This window comes from Leptodactylus fuscus, chromosome 6 (genome assembly GCF_031893055.1).
Source record: "Leptodactylus fuscus isolate aLepFus1 chromosome 6, aLepFus1.hap2, whole genome shotgun sequence".
Classification (NCBI taxonomy): domain Eukaryota; kingdom Metazoa; phylum Chordata; class Amphibia; order Anura; family Leptodactylidae; genus Leptodactylus; species Leptodactylus fuscus.
Window position 1 is genome coordinate 48,521,895 of NC_134270.1, and position 17,460 is coordinate 48,539,354.

General features: G+C 41.0%; 1 protein-coding gene across 5 annotated transcripts in view; it reads right to left on the minus strand.

Annotated features, from left to right (window-relative positions):
- The window catches only part of KAZN (kazrin, periplakin interacting protein), a 363,709-nt gene that overhangs the window by 75,051 nt on the left and 271,198 nt on the right, over window positions 1-17,460 (minus strand). For all 5 annotated transcript variants that reach the window (XM_075279892.1, XM_075279891.1, XM_075279897.1 and 2 more), the window contains one exon: window positions 6,261-6,332. In XM_075279892.1, coding sequence (XP_075135993.1) covers window positions 6,261-6,332 — 72 coding nt within the window. The remainder of the gene's footprint in view (window positions 1-6,260; window positions 6,333-17,460) is intronic.

A 17,460-nucleotide genomic window follows, 5' to 3' on the forward strand; every position in this document is an offset into this window, starting at 1 on the left:
CCAATCTCAACCCCATAAAGCATTTATGGGATGCTGTGGATACTAGTGTCTGCTCCATGGACCCAGCGTCAACTACACAGAACCAACTGTGGGCTGCAGTGCAGACTGTGTGGATCAATATCCCTCCAGAACTCTTCCAAGATCTCGTGGAGTCCATGCCTCGTCATCTTGCTGCACTTATCAGGGCTCGTGGAGGGGCGACCCGCTATTAAAAGTGCATCCGCTACCTTCCCATCACTTTTGGTCACTCAGTATATTACAAATATGAGTGGTCGCTCCCATTCTGAGACTGCTTTTAGCTTACTCCACTTTAATAGTAGAGTTTTAGAGATGGTGAAAACGTTGAACAGCAAAAATTCACATCTTTGGGGAAAACCTATGAAAGGATTAATGACAGAAAGAAAAAAAAAAAAAAACACATTCATTGCCGCACAGCCAAAAATTCCGTCATTCCTCCAGTCTTCAGTCGGCGTGCACCTCAACACAACCATAAAGTCTGGGCTACTATTTTACAGCCTGAGGGCTGTTACCTGGATACAGGTAATAAAGTGACAAGCTATGAGATCATAAAGTAGATATCAGACCAACCTTGTGCTCAGGCAAATGTTTACATATCATAGTACAAGGTCTATTGCTATAGTTCTCATAGATAATCGGTTTACAAGGCTCATATGGGTAAGCATACAATAGAGCGTAATACCCTCAGACATAGTATATGCTCCTGAGCTATAATGTAATACTCTCATAGTATACACTCCTGAACTATAACGTAATACCCTCAGACATAATATATACTCCTGAGCTATAATGTAATACCCGCAGATATAGTATATGCTCCTGAGCTATAAAGTAATACTCTCATAGTATAAGCTCCTGAGCTATAAAGTAATACCCTCAGACATATATACTCCTGAGCTATAATGTAATACTCTCATAGTATACACTCCTGAGCTATAACATAATACCCTCAGATGTAGTATATGCTCCTGAGCTATAAAGTAATACCCTCAGACATAGTATATACTCCTGAGCTATAATGTAATACTCTCATAGTATACACTCCTGAACTATAACGTAATACCCTCAGACATAATATATACTCCTGAGCTATAATGTAATACCCGCAGATGTAGTATATACTCCTGAGCTATAAAGTAATACTCTCATAGTATATGCTCCTGAGCTATAAAGTAATACTCTCAGATGTAGTATATGCTCCTGAGCTATAAAGTAATACCCTCAGACATAGTATAAGCTCCTGAGCTATAACATAATACCCTCAGATGTAGTATATGCTCCTGAGCTATAAAGTAATACTCTCATAGTATAAGCTCAGGGTTAAGAGGATATTGTCACTCCTTAGGGAGAGACCACCATATAGGTGTGTGGAGACTTATTAAGCCTTTAGCACTCCACTTCGCAAAGGATCATGGGAAGGATGCATATTCTTCCCATGATAGTATAAGCTCCTGAGCTATAAAGTAATACCCTCAAATATAGTATATGCTCCTGAGCTATAAAGTAATACCCTCAGAAGTGGTATATGCTCCTGAGCTATAACGTAATATTCTCAGACATAGTATACACTCCTGAGCTATAAGGTAATAATCTCATAGTATATGCTCCTGAGCTATAAGGTAATAACTTCAGATATAATATATACTACTGATTTATAAGGTAATACCCTCAGATATAGTATATGCTCCTGAGCTATAAGGTAATACCCTCAGATATACAGTAGTATATACTACTGAGTTATAAGGTAATACCCTCAGATATAGTATATGCTCCTGAGCTATAAGGTAATAATCTCATAGTATATGCTCCTGAGCTATAAGGTAATACCCTCAGATATAGTATATACTACTGAGTTATAAGGTAATACCCTCAGATATAGTATATGCTCCTGAGCTATAAGGTAATACCCTCAGATATAGTATATGCTCCTGAGCTATAACGTAATACTCTCATAGTATAAGCTCCTGAGCTATTATGTAATACCCTTCCGACATAGTATATGCTCTTAAGCTATAACGAAAATACTCTCAGACATAGTAAGAGCACCAGAGCTATAAAATGACTGCTTTTATCAGTAACCTATGACCAGCTTAAGAATGCCCTGACAATACCAGCTATTACCTTGCAGTCATGCCATTATACACACATATGAACAAGTTTCAATGACGTACAATTGTGGCTGTACAATTTTATCATCAAAGCACTATTTAGGATTATCTTCTAGAATACACTGGTACAATGATCAACATGGACAGTTTTTTTTGCAATGGCCATCTATTCACTTATTTGCAGGGAAGTCGATGGTCATGTTGGGGTTTCTTTTGGTCAGCTACTAGCTGCGTCTATGAGTGGTATAATGTAGTCACTTTCTGCAAAGTAATTTGGTACAATCTTCCTGTTCCACCAATTCAGTCTCAAGAGTTACCAAGACAGTATACATATACGTATTATAGTTAATTTCCTGGATTAGAAAATGTGTCAATTATATATATATATATATATATATATATATATATATATATATATACACACACACACCGTATTTTCCGGACTATAAGCCGCACATAAAAACCTACGATTTCCTCAGAAATCGTAAGTGCGGCTTATAGTCCGGTGCGGCTTATATATGGATGGAAGCGGCGGCAAAGACTGCGTGCCGCTTCCATACATACATAAAAGGCACCGTAAGGGTGCAGTCACACTACCGAACGCCGGCGTGTAATCACAGCCGTACACGCCGGCGTTACAGCAGGGCTGCCGGACACTTCCTATTCATTTCTATGGGAGCAGGCATGCGAGCGCTCCCCATAGAAATGAATGGACAGACACTTCCCATTCATTTCTATGGGAGCCGGCATGCGAGCGCTCCCTATAGAAATGAATGGAAAAAAGCAGTCCATTCATTTCTATGGGGAGCGCTCGCATGTCGGCTCCCATAGAAATGAATAGGAAGTGTCCGGCAGCCCTGCTGTCACGCCGGCCTGAAACAGAACGTGAAACTTACCCAGCGGTGCAGGGTGGGCGGGCGGGCATTCAGGCCTCCTCTGCCTCCGATGTTCCGTCCTTCTCCTCCGGCGCTCGCTGATAATGGCTGGGGCGCATGCGCAATATCATAATGCTTCTACTGCGCATGTGCCCTGGCCATTATCAGCTTGCGAGCGCCGGAGGAGGACGGAACATCGGAGGAAGAGGAGGCCTGAATGCCCGCCCACCCTACACCGCTCGGTAAGTTTGACATTCTGGGGGGGGGGGGGGGGGGGGGGTAGTTTAACCTAACGTTTACGGTTGGGCTCTATCAGCATGATTTTGCTGATAGAGCCCCTCCTCACCTGCCGAGCGCTTCAAATAGAAGCGGCTGGCACGCGCGGGGTTAAGCGGCCACTGGCAAAGTCTGCCTGCCGCCGCTTTCAATAAGATATAATGCGCACCGGACTGCGGCTTATAGTCCGGTGCGCCTTATATATGAACCGAGACGGACTATAAGGCGCTCATGGGCAATGCGGCTTATAGTCCAGTGCGCCTTATAGTCCGTAAAATACGGTGTATATATATATATATATATATATATATATATATATATATATATATATATATATATATATATATATATATATATATAATTTATTTATTTATTTAATTCTTTTTAAAAGAAAAACAAATTACAGCAGCACCAACAAATCTGGGGATCATTCCACAAATTGCACGGCAGAAGCCTCTCTCCAGGCAAAAGGGTTTGCAATAGAGAAAACAATCCGATCTGTCAGCAACCTGTATGGATGGAAAAATGTCCTTTTATTGGAAAAAGGAGTACACCACGTATTTCCAATAAAAGGACATTTTCCATCCATACAAGTTGCTGACAGACTGGAATGTGAATGTTTATGTTTATATATATATATATATATATATATATATATATATATATATATATATATATATATATATACACATACACACACATTTATTTTATACACACATTCTTAGATTTCATGTATTCTTTTCATTTATGTATATGCCCCCCAGTAACCATCTATGAATTAGGTCTGTGAATTCCCAAATGTAAATGAACAGTCTGTAAATATTACAGAATGCACAAGTGCTATTTGATAGCTATATTATGTGGTTATACTAATGCATAATTTACAAGGTCACATTTGCCCTTTTAGCAAACATTTGTTCGTTCTATATAATCCTCTGTAACACTGGCCGAGGCACGGGTAATCTGGCAAGAATTAAAACAGCATCTGCCTGTGAAATGCACCCTGGGAGACTTGAGAATTGACCACACAGATTGTAAAGCCTGAACGTCTACAAGGTCTCCAAATTCTGCATCATGAAGATTTAATATTTATACATACTTGGAGTTCTACATATTCTCGGAGTGAAAATTCTATTAATTTTACTTTTCCTACTACTAATAATAAATATATAAAATGCTATAAACAATTGTTCTTTGTCAGTTTCAAAAAAGGGGGAGGAGGGTAGTAAAAGAAGAAACCAGTGTATATACATATTTATAATGTTAACACGAGGCATTTCAACTCCGCTGTGAGTAATTCCTGAGAATGATAAAACAGTAGCCCTGGTTAATGTACACAGCAGATAATACACTTGGCCAAATACACTTTAGTGAATAGCGTGCAGCAGGTGGCAGGAGGGCGGAGCCAAGGCACAATGGTCGTTTTCAGCTTGATTACCCGAGCTGAGACCCTTTACAGGGGGCTCCGCCGAATGCTAGCAGACATTATAGACATGCATGCTCCTGACAGCCTGGAACACAATTTAAGCCTTTTACTATTAATCTGACAAGGTTCTAATGTTTTTCATCGCTTAAGATGTCAAAGCAGTGAAGAAACCGCTTCCATTTAAGAGGAGAGAATTAATGAACATGGACACTTAATGGACATTAACTATTTATTTCCAGATTAGAAGCAGGAACTGAAGGATTAGATGAGAAGTGTGTGTGTGTGTGTATATACACACATGTGCATATACACATGTGTATATATATACATATATATATATATATGTGTGTGTGTGTGTGATATATATATATATATATCACACATACATGCACATATATACACACACACACATACATACATATATATGCACACACACACGCACTATAGATCGATAAACACATACATACAGAGACAAAAAGGAGGACAGAGCAAGCGAAAAGGAGTGAATGAGCGCAGTATACAGAAAAGAAGGAGTAAGTGTGAACACCATAAACAAGAGAAGGAGAGAGAGCAAATACACCAAAAAGAGAAAAATTAAGAGCAACTGAGTGCATTAAGAAGAGGAGTAAAGAACGAGTAAAAAAAAAAAAAAAAAGAAGAAAGAATGAAGCAGTCATAAAGAGGGGAAGACAGAAGGATGGCACCATAAAGAGGAGGACAGAGCAAGGAGACCATAAAAAGGATGAAAGTGAGCAAAGTATAATGATACAGAACACTGACATGAGAGCGCAAGTGATAAAGAGCGCAAGAGCAAGTAGAGGGTCGATACCATCTCAGCAAACCTTGGCAGAGATGGTAACATGTGGTCACAAATCGCAACCATCAGGGTAGACTTATGAAAACAGTCAAGTGGCTGTGCCAGTATGGTTACAGCATAGATAAATGTGCTAAGCTGTAGCTCCTATTCACTTTAACTGGAGTCATGAAGACAACCTAGAGCAGTGCCGCTTGTCCATCTCTATAAATTCCCCAGATAGAGATCCACCATCTTGTCCAGGATCTTATCTAGCAAGATTGGAAAGTTAGTATCTGTGTCTTACAATGTCCCAAGCTCGGTTGCGTGACTAGTTTTTTTTCTGTACTACAGTTCGATAAATCTTTCACATGACTTTGGTAGCCCAGGTTACATTCATAATCAATCAAATCCAAGAAATGCAAAGAATCCATTCAAGTATCACCGCTCAATGTGAAAAACTACATGGCATTCAATACAGAAGAAAGGTATACAATAAGCATGAAAAACACCAAGACAATAGTCACGCCAGTAAAAAAATGCTAGAAGACATAATACAGAACCCAAGTGGCAAGCAGTCAGGCATTGGAGCCAGGAAGAACTTACAAGAAGCCAGAGCAAGTGTCAATCCAGTGACTTTGATAGAACGTCTGCAGTGCACGGACTGATTCTTGGCCACTTATTCAAGTATAAAATAAGTACTATGTCCCCACTCCCTGCACAGTTCCTCAAGAAAAAGATGTAGAAAGTTTATGGCTACTTACAACCATTCGTGTATTTGTCTTGCATTTGTAGCGTACCAGATCTGCTCAGCTTCATGTTGCCATACTCCAGACCTGAGGAAAAGCAAAGAGGACCAATAAGTTAGCTTTAGTAAGAGACGCTCAGCCAAGCGTTAATATAATAAGAGTAAATTATTATATAATACGCACTGTATACATGTACAATCATAAATATATCTATAAAAGATATATTTGATCTAAATCTGATCTATTTCTATCGCAAAACTCAAAAAAGAAAAAAAAGAGATGGCGCTACCATAAATGACAGAATTTTGGTTTCCTGGAGCCAACATGAAATGTCCTGAAGCAAACTCCAAACAGTGAGGGGAAAAGGCATTAGATAAGCCCCTCACCATTGTGAGCCGCTCCATCCTTATCTCCCCAGTAGCCACCATACCACTCCGTTCTGTTCTAACTCCAAACCAATTACTTATTACAGAAGTCTGTATCAGGACATCTACCTTTTATAGTAACAAATGTAGCTGCTGAAGCTGAGCTCTCTCTCCCTCCATAGAACAGACAGAAAGCCTATGTCCAGCATAAATAATAGCCTACTTCTTCTTTCACTGAGGATATAGCAGAATCTGTACTGTACTCTACTGGGCATGCATGTGTAGCAGAGCGTCACTAGAATGACATGCACAGACCTATGGTTGCTTTATCGGTAGTTTGCACCTGTACAATCCCCACCATATAACATTGGGCCTGTCTGCATCCTGCAGTGAGCCATTGCTTCACCTAACATCAGGTAAATGTGGCCTCTCTTTTAGTGAAATGATTTATGACGATGTCCTTTGAGTGAATTCCTTTACAATGTTACTGTAACATACATATTCAGCTGACCATTTGTATTGACTTCACGCCTCATTTAAGAACCACCCTTCCAACCGTTCCCCAGACAAAAATGGACTAGATCAACAGGAGATTAACCCTTGTTCTCTTCAGGATTTGCACAAGAGCGTTTGTCAGCAGGATTTTCGGCATGGTCCTGTAACAAACAGTGGAGGCGAGATTATTTTCTTTTCATTTCTATCATTCATCCTTAGGTTTAGTGTTCCTGGCCGATGTTTTTCTCCTCCTCAAATCACCACTACTACCTGTCAGTTCTATTCCTTTGCTTTCTGAGGGTATGATCGCATGGCATGGCGAAAACCTGGGCCTTGGGTTTGTGTATCCAGGAAAAAAGAAAAAAAGTCACTTCCTGAGAACAAGAAAGCAGACATCATGGCAATTCACTACATGGCAGCCCTGATCATATAAAACCAATTAATGTAACCCCAAAATCCGTTCGGGAAGTCTGCATGGGGACCCCCCGAATGGACTAACAAATGCATTGGCAAGTGGTGTGCAGTGAAAGCACACGGGCCCCATAGACTATAATGGGGTCCGTGTGCTTTCGCACGTTCTCCACACGGAACATGCGGAAAGAAAAGTACTTCACGATCTACTTTCCTGTCCGCATGACTCATGTATCTCGCATGATACAGTGCGGAAAGCACATGGACCCCAATGTAGTCTATGGGGTCCATGTGCTTTCACTGCACAACGCTTGCAAATGTGTTCGGTATTGCATTCAGGGGGGTCCCCATGCCTAACCTGTGCATATGCTGCTCACTTTTAGATCTGCTGCAAACATGGTAAGTCGGTGTACTTGTCCCAACTTCTGGCGGGCACTGGGTAAGAAACTGAAGGAATAGGGGTAAAGTACAGTAAGAAATGTTACCGTGCAGACAGGCACATTGGACATTTCTGGTGGTGCTGCACCTTTATTACTAATGTTATCACATAAGATGCTTCTATGACCTTCCTCATCCTTCCTATAAAGCAGTGAATAATTTTCGATTGTTCCTCTGTTTTTCTGCAGATACCTGCTATTTCCTATTGCCATGAATTATGATGCTGTTTAGTTCACTAGACAAGAACTGGGGAAGAGGAGGGTGTTCGGCAGGAAAGAAAACGCATCCAAGTAGCAATGTTATTCCCTTGCTGGATTCATCATAGCTGCAAGATGTAAAATAAGCCCGATACATTCCCATTTCATAGGGCTGCTCCGCTTCACTCCCTGGTAACAAACTACTGCACACAGTCCTGAATGCGAAGGGGACAAAGGATCCGAGCGCAGCCGAGAAGGTTTATTTCCTGTAACAGAGTGGATGGTTTGGGTGCTGGGATTGAGCCAGATGCAAATGATGCCTTTCTGAAATGCAGCATATCTGACAGTTTACTCTGGCACTACATCCCCATCCTCAGCGACTCCCACAGAATGTCAATGAGGCCTCATAAAAGAGCCTGTCACAGATCTCTGTATTCCGGTCCAATGACCAGGATTGCAAAGCTCAGGCCAGAAGAAAAAGACATACATTAAAAACCATAATGCTGTTAATTCCAACATGTATTTATAGCCATTAGGTGAATAAATAAAAAAAATATTTTTACCAGCAATGTAGCCCTCCCAACCCTCTGATACCCAATGGGGTATTTCTCATCCACAATATACACCATATAAGTACACAAGGAGTAAACTATTTCTAGCTATTATATATTACTTTTATTCTACATTGCTTGTAAGTCAGTAGAGACTAGCTTCTATTAAGTCTCCCATAGACAGCACATAAAGGAAACGAGATTCTACCCGTAACACTCTCTCTCTTAGGCTGGTCTTACACGGCCGTAGTTTAAGACCGCAAATGGTCCACAATTGAGGGTTTTCAATTGCGGACACATTATATTCAACGCGGCACACCACCGGATATTTTATCCGTGGTGTGCCGGGCCGCAACCGAGGTCCACACTTTATAGAACATGTCCGTAATGGCCGTAATTCATGGCACTGCACGGACTTGCCCATAGAACTCTATGGGCGAGTGCGGCAGTTTACGGGAATCTGCGGAGTCTATTTGCTGATCAGCAACTAGTGTTGCAGATGAACATCTGGCGGACCGTAAAAGCATTACAGTCGTATAAGATCAGCCTTACTCAGAAGCAGCATGGAGGACGTTATACAATACTACTGAACAGTACTGGTGTCAATAAAGCCCTATGCTGACATTAGCTATACATGAGGGTCTCTCTTCACTTATGTCACTCAGCATCTCCTCTTCCATATCTTATGGGCAAATTCACTCACCAGCTTCACAGAGGAAGGGGGAAGGGTGGTATTGAAAAAAAAGATAAGTTAAGGAGAGGGGTTTATTAAGGTGCATTACAAAGTATCCTATATTCACCTTCGTACTGATGAAATATTTGCTAAGGAGACATCTCTGGCAAGAATGCAGGGGATGAAAAGGCACAAAGAAAATAACGGTGGGATCCTCCAACATCTGAACAATCTCAAAATCAAATTACAATCAACATTTTATATATATATATATATATATATATATATATATATATATATATATATGTGTATGTATGTATGTATGTATGTATGTATGTATGTATGTATGTATATACTCCTTCTGGACTTGCCATATACAGAGTAATGCCCCCTTTATAACTAGGTTATTTCATCCTATTCATTAAAGCAAGATACCCAGTATACAACTGAAATCCAAGCAGACGGCTGTTATGGCAGCTATATATTTCCTTTGAACCAGCTGCTACAATTACATTTGATAAGAGGATATCCAGTTGGGACAATGGTCAGGATAGTCCAACCACTGAGGCCCCCACTGATCATGAAAATGGAGGTCCCTCCCATCACCAAATGAATGAAACACCTGCCATTCAATTTAAATGGGAGAAATTGACACCAACTCATGATTGTTGGTGATCTCCCAAAAAATGGAGCTGGTTGCTGTGCCATTCACTTCTATGGAACTGTGGCAGCACACATGCTTGACCTACCACGTCATTCAGACAGGGGGAATAAAACCCCCTGTTTGTGATCAGTAGGGATCAGACAGCTGGGACGTCACCTATCAGCAGGTACCCCCTATCCTGAGTACCCCTTAGAGGACTGTACGTGGCCTTCCTTTGCAGGGATTACTATAGTTTCTAGGAACAGCATTTCGTCAAAAGAGAAGGATTCCAAAATGAATATTTACTGGGGAATGTATTTGACTTTAGGGGAAATCTGCACTACCTCCTAACTTCTGCAGCTGCTAATGTCTGCCGCACATTCTGTTATTCTTTAACCCACAGCGGATTAACCTTACGTAATCCCATTCCCTAATGAGTCAAAAAGAAAATAAACTGTCAATAAAGTGAACGACATAATTGCATTATTACAGTCTTACAGCTGAAACACTAATTTACCATAGACTGATGCTGCGGATAGCTCGGCATAATCCTCGTAAATAGCGCTCAGATAATAGCCGGCAATTTTGGTAATGCAATTCAGATTGTTCTTACGAAGGGAAATGGATTAAACATCTTCAAAAAGAGAAACATTGAACAGACCTTCAAAAAAAAAATGTGACGTGGCCAATTATAAGACTGAATTATACCGTTAACCATTCACCAATGACGAACTGCTTTCTGTAAAAAGCGAGCAGAAAACTCGCAGACGTAGCCAAACGCCCACTAATCCTCATGGCAGACAAGTCTAGTAGGTACAAAACTATTTCAAGAGGAAACGCAGCCAAAAACTTTTTTTTATTAGGTACAGGACGCACCCTAATGGTGTGATCTTCTGACACGTGGATCTGGATCACCACCATGGTTGGTAGTACCGTACTAGAATCCTTCGGCATAAATGTACTTCACCCAACATCCTTTGACCATCTAAGGGGGAGTTCACACGGCGCACAATCTGGCACGTATACGGCATGTCAGAGTTTACGCGCTCAAAAAGATCCCATTGATTTCAATGGGAGTTACGATCGTATACGCCGCGTAATTTTGCAAAATTACAGGAGCAAAATTATGTTGCGTATACGCTCGTAACTCCTATTGAAATCAATGGGATCTTTTTGAGCGCGCAAACTCTGACACACCGTATACGTGCCAGATCGCGCGCCAGTTTCCACTGTGTGAATTCCCCCTAATAGTTGGGGAGGATTGGGCATCAGCTGTAATCCGGTAGGAAATCTGCTAGTAAGTCTTCAGTTTTCCTGCAATTCTCTTACAGGGAAATGAAGCATGACATAGCGCCCATACAAATCAACATGGTGCCCATGTCATGCAGTTTTTGGGTCCCACAGAGCTAGAGACACGCTCTTCCACCTTTAGAGGAGTTTTATGGTTGCGATCAAGATACCAGTCTGACCAAGGAGGCCAGGACTACCGAAATAGCCAAATGACTTGTTTGACCCAATTTCAATAATTCCCACAGAAATGAACAATACGTATGGCTGTGTTATGCCGTTTCCACAAGCCACATTTGCAAAAAATAGTCGCAAAAAAGCGTAGCCCATCTGGCCGCTTTGTAGCCACCTCAGACAGACTGCAATGATTATTAATATTGATAAAACTTAATATCCTGCAATAACCCACAGCAACTGGACAGCAAAGAGTCAATCCCCATAGCGTCCTTACAACTTGTCCCAAAACTGGGCCAAGCCAGGATCATGAGTCAGCCTAATAGTGTAGCCCGACAACACCCAGGCTATAGGACGGGCCCCGCAACAATTAAAAAAATCTGCAGACGTAAACATGAAGATCGCTCATGGCAACTGCAAGATGCTTTTATTCTGCACTGAACAAAATTCAAGGTCTATTTAGTTCCAGATGAAGAAAAAGTTCAGTCATTTGTTCCTTCTGTATGTCTGGAGATTCAGAACCTGCAGGACATGTGCACCCCATTGTGTAAAACACAGACTGTGGATTTTAGTTCACAAGGAAACACCATCATATTACAGCCAAACCTGTTATTACTGTACCAGCCAAGGTAGTAGAACTGGACATACTGTATAGCGAGACAAAAAAAAAAAAAAGTTGTGTGTGTGCGGTCTTTGGCCTGATGCAATTTCACCTTTCAGTCCTCTGCTGGGTGTATCGGATTCTGGGAAAGCTTGGTGACTAACACTGTGCAGATAAGACAGGTACTCTGTATAAAGGGAGCTATACAGGACTCTTAAACTTATGACCTAACCTTAGGTCATCTTTATCAGATTGGTGGGGGTCCAACTCTTAGCACCCTTACCAATGTCTAGTTCTACTTTCAGGGTCAGTGACATCACACCCATTGGTCAAAAGGCTCATTCTCATTAAATGAATTGGATTGACCAGTCACCAAGTCTGAGAAGCCCAATCTGTTCAGCTATTCCAATGATATAAGCCCTGTTAGCGTTCATGTACATTAAGATATACTAGTCAGTAGGCGGTAACACTTTGGTTACTCTAGGGACGGGGGTCTCTGTGCTGTATGTCATATAATAAAGAAACCAGTCTCTGAGAAGCAAAGCTCAAGTCGTCTCAGGGATTCTACATATGGATAAGGAACTATAAAGTAGGAGTTCTCCTTTAAATGAAATTGGCTGTTGTCATAAGATCCTTCTGATGTCCAGGTGACTTCTCTAGCTTGTCTCTACAAGGTTTCCTGGAACTAAATAAATCCTTAAACTACCGGAGCACTATTTGTTCTGTGATGTTAAACACAATAGTGCTGACAGACCATTTATCGGCCATACAGCCACATGTCCTGCCTCTGACACAGCATTCACATGTGATATGACCTACATACCAAGTCCATTATGCATGGCTGTTCACACATTACACACAACACTACTCAATAGAATCAGGAGAAGAAGAAAACTCACATCTGCGTCCAGTATTCAAACCCTCCGAAAGGAATACCGAACGCATTAAAAAGCGGTGAGCTAAGAAACCACACGGACCCTATAGACTATCATTGGGTCCATGTACTTTCCACACGAATCATGCGGAGAGAAAAGTACTCTCTTCTCTCTCCGCATGATTCGAGCAGACACCGCGCGGAAAACACATGTGCAAGTGCTTTGAAGCTCATACAGTGAAGGGGACCATTTTAAAGGGATTGTGTGGGACTAGGATATTGATTACTCTAGCCTCTTAACTACTTATTAAGCATAGTGCCATACATTGTATAGTGGCTGTGCTTGGTATTGCAGTTCTACCACATGTATTTGAATTGAGCTTAATGAGAACATGGCCATGTGACCGACGGATGTGAGGTCACTAGCCTTCAAAGAACTGGAGCCTACTAAAACATTCCTGGACAAACCTGTTAATCTCAATATAAAAGCCAACCAGGCCTCTTAAAATAAGGGTACTAGTAAAACGCCATATCAAACACGTACTAGTGGGTGTATTCATTTCCACTAAATGACTCCCAAAAGCCAAATATACGTTATTTTTGCTCATACTTTGTAATGCAGAAATTGCATTTATAGAATTTCAAGTTTCATAAAGAAAAAGTCTTAACCAAAAGCCAAATATACAGATTCCTTTAGGAACGTAATTTAAGTCCCAATAGCTGAACGGCAGAGGGGGAACCTTAACTATAAGCCAGACTGCTGAGTGGCTATAAGGAGCTTATCTTTCCATGGAGGACCCAGGTTGTCCATTGACTTAAAGGGATTCTACCATTAAACTACCTTTTTTTCTAATGAACACGTCGGAATAGCCTTAAGAAAGGCTATTCGTCTCCTACCTTAAGACGTGGTCTCCGCCGCGCCGTTCCGTAGAAATACCGGTTTTAACCGGTATGCAAATGAGCTCTCCGCAGCAATGTGGGCGGGCCCCAGCGCTGAAACACAGATGAGCGTGTCCCCATTGCTGCCCAGAGCTCTTTCCTGCGCTGCCTCCTTGTTCTGCAGCAACTCCACCTCTTCTGGCTTCTCTTGCTCTTGTAGTTCAATACAGGAGCATAGAGAGGCCACCCCAAAATGGCCGCCGGCCAGCTCCTGTATTGAACTGCAAGAGCGGCTACCGAAAAATGGCCGCCGGCCTTTCTTAAGGCTATTCCAACGTGGTAATTAGAAAAAAAAAGTAGTTTAATGGTAGAATCCCTTTAAACAGACAGCCTGCAAAGCTTCACTTCTCCTGTGGGGGCACTGCATGGATAACTGAAAAAATTTGCAGGATTCCCATAGATTACATTGGAATTACCGTATTAACCTATCTAACAAAAATAAATGGACATCCTTTCATGGCTGGACTGTAATGGGGCATTTGCACCGTGGCTAAGGTGGCAAAACCATTGTCAATCTGTCGCCGAGGTAGCTCTTGGTGCCCGCAACAACCATACTTGCCCTAGTGATACTGGAAGCCATGAGCACTTTTTCTGTCGCCCTCTTGATACGTGAGGTCCAACATGTCTACTGCATAAGCAGACAGAGGTTGCCATGGTTACTGAATAGCTAAAGCCATTTGCATCAGGTTCTTTTAATAAACCAGAAAGCTTCGCTAGAACTGTTTATGATAAAGCCAAGATGGTCTCCAGTCGTCTTATGCCGACACGAAGCACTGAGCACCAGGCCAAACAAATTTCACCCATGGTCGCCTCACCCTCTTGCCATGCATCCTTAAAATCAAACTTAATAAGGATGTGCGGGCCTGAAAGCGATTACATCAGTCACCTTCCATAAAATCCACTGCACGCTTCCCTGCATGAATAGGTACTTGTAGCACATAATAACAACTCTTCACATGCAGGTAATAATGCCTTCTGGAGATTAAACACGGCTTCTGTGTACACTTTGAAGAGGCCATACAAGCAACATGAGTCTTCCATACACACGAGAGTTAAAGTCATTGAAGCTACCAGAGTTCAAACAATGCTTTATCCCCAATTATTTTATTGGAAACCCGCAACGTTGAGATGCGTTTGCTTCACTGGAACAAGTCAAAAATAACAAAAAAAGTTCAACTGGCACAACCGATTAGGCCACAGTTGGCTGTCCCTTCCTTTGATAACGTGCCCCTTGTCAAATCTATCCATTCCGAGTTGGCTGGCAACGCTGGTTTAGTCTGGGAGGACTAACAATAAGGCTGTATTCACAAGACAATGAAAAATGGCTGCATCATGGCAGTTTTCAGAACAATGAGTCTCAGTGGGGCTATTCGTTTCAGATTTTTTTTGTTGTTGTTGGACAGACCATGTGAATGGCCCATCAAAATAGGACATGACAAATTTGAGGTTGCTTTTATGGATCACTCAGATTCTGCGGTCTATAAGCAATCAGTGAAAACGGATGTCCCGCATATGATAAACGGCTGTGAAACGCTTTTCAGGGTTTTTGTTTTAACAATGGTTTCATAAAGAAAGTCTAATTTAAGTCTAAAAAAAATCTAGTTCCTTCAGCTTCAAACAAATGGAAAGATAAGGCTGTATTCACACGACAGTGTAGATCTTTTGAAATTTTTTGTTGGCTTAATTGCATTTCTTCTATATCCATTTTTGATAACCAAGTGTCATCCAATTCTCATCCATTTTTTTAAACAGCCAGTTAAAAAAAAAAACAAAAAAAAACAAAAAGATGAATTTCATGGTTGGCTGTCACATTTTTTTTTTTTTTTTTTTATAACTGTTGTATGAATAAGGCCCAAGAGATGGTTTACATGAGCTGATTAGACTGAGACTTCCTGCTGAGAGAGGGTAGAGAGAGCTGGCTCAAAGTAAAATACTGGTTTGTTTGGTTTTTTTTTGGGGGGTGGGGGTCTGGATTTCATGTATAAACAGTTATTTTTTATATAATGATCCGTCACTCGGTGAATGCTAGGTGCTCAGAAAGGCATCTCACCGCCATAATCTAAAGAACAAGAATGCCAGAAATATCTTGTTCTATGTATAAATAGTCACTTTGATAGTCACACACCATATAGTGCATGGAGAAATACTAATCTGGCATACCAACATCATTAGCAGTATGTAGAGCCCATGGTTAGTCTTATTAAGAATGTTGTGAGTGAGGAAAGTTATTACATCTCATTGGCTCCAGCCCTCTCTTCCATTATATTTCAGAGTATATAAATAAAATGAATAATATTAGATTGGAGAAGGAAGTGTCTATGAAGACAAAGGTGGAGACCAGATCTGAACAAATATGGGAGTCATGGCTGGAGGCAAACTACATACTTGGGTCCTTATCACTGCCCAGAGGCGGGGGAATTCTTGGTAATAGGATGTGCGCTTTGCCTTATTGTTGTTATTCTTGTTGCACCTGTTTTTACAAAGAAAAACTCAAAAATAATCTGATTAATAAAGTTGTTACTTATCACAAAGGTAACATTGTATGCTGCATATGACAAGGCTCCAATTCACATTAGTAACAGTACTGGCACAGTGTTACCATGTAGTAACTATGGAAGCCACCTAGCCATCGTAGAATGTATATGCCACATCTTCTTAGCTACATAAATGAAGTTGGAATATGGACGTAGATGACAATACAGTAGAATGTTGCCTAGGACAAAATGAACATCTCCTTTAAAAGGCGTCTACAGTTAGGAGTCCATGCCTGTTCCGGATTGGTGTGGTTTCTTAGACCCTATTCTGAACAACCCCTTTAAGCTGGGTCTTTGTCAATGCAGAAAAGCAAAGGACTGCTTATGCAATGGTCAATCACCCCAGACTTGTTCTATAAAAGATTGGATTAGCAGCAACCTCTTATACATATTCATCCTGTAACACTTTTGTTTCACACTAAACTGCGATGCCCAAAGACATGTTCAGAACATAAACCTCATAAGTGACTAATGCAAAATAATGTAGGCATGCTCCGTCTGGCATAAAACTCATTGCCCTTGAACTGCCTTATGTTACGGGCACTTTATATGCAAAGTCTATGTTTCCCCTGCGTCCACCCCGTTAAAAAATCTGCTAGGTGTGAATATTTATATGACAGCATATTGTATTAATCACAGATGACTACTACACCAGATATCAAGCGGATACAAGGACAGATTTATCTGGCCAAAATCTACAGGAGAAATGTTTAGATGGGCAACGACCCCCCAACTACCCCTTTAGGTTAGGCTTGGCTCACATGAACATAGATACTTTCTCCAAAAGCTACAGTTCTGAAGAATCTAATAATGAATATAAAAGTATAGTCCTACAAGTTACCACTTGATATTAGCTAAATGTGATCCTATCAATAAGATAAGGAGCTTACACCAAACGTTAGGTAGGATTTGTCATGACTTGTATATTGGTTTTCTGGCATACAAGGCATGAAAAACTTAACATTTGTAAGAGCATGCTTGCTCTCAACTTTGTAAAATGTAGATGGAACAAGTCAAGAAACAAGGTGGTCTG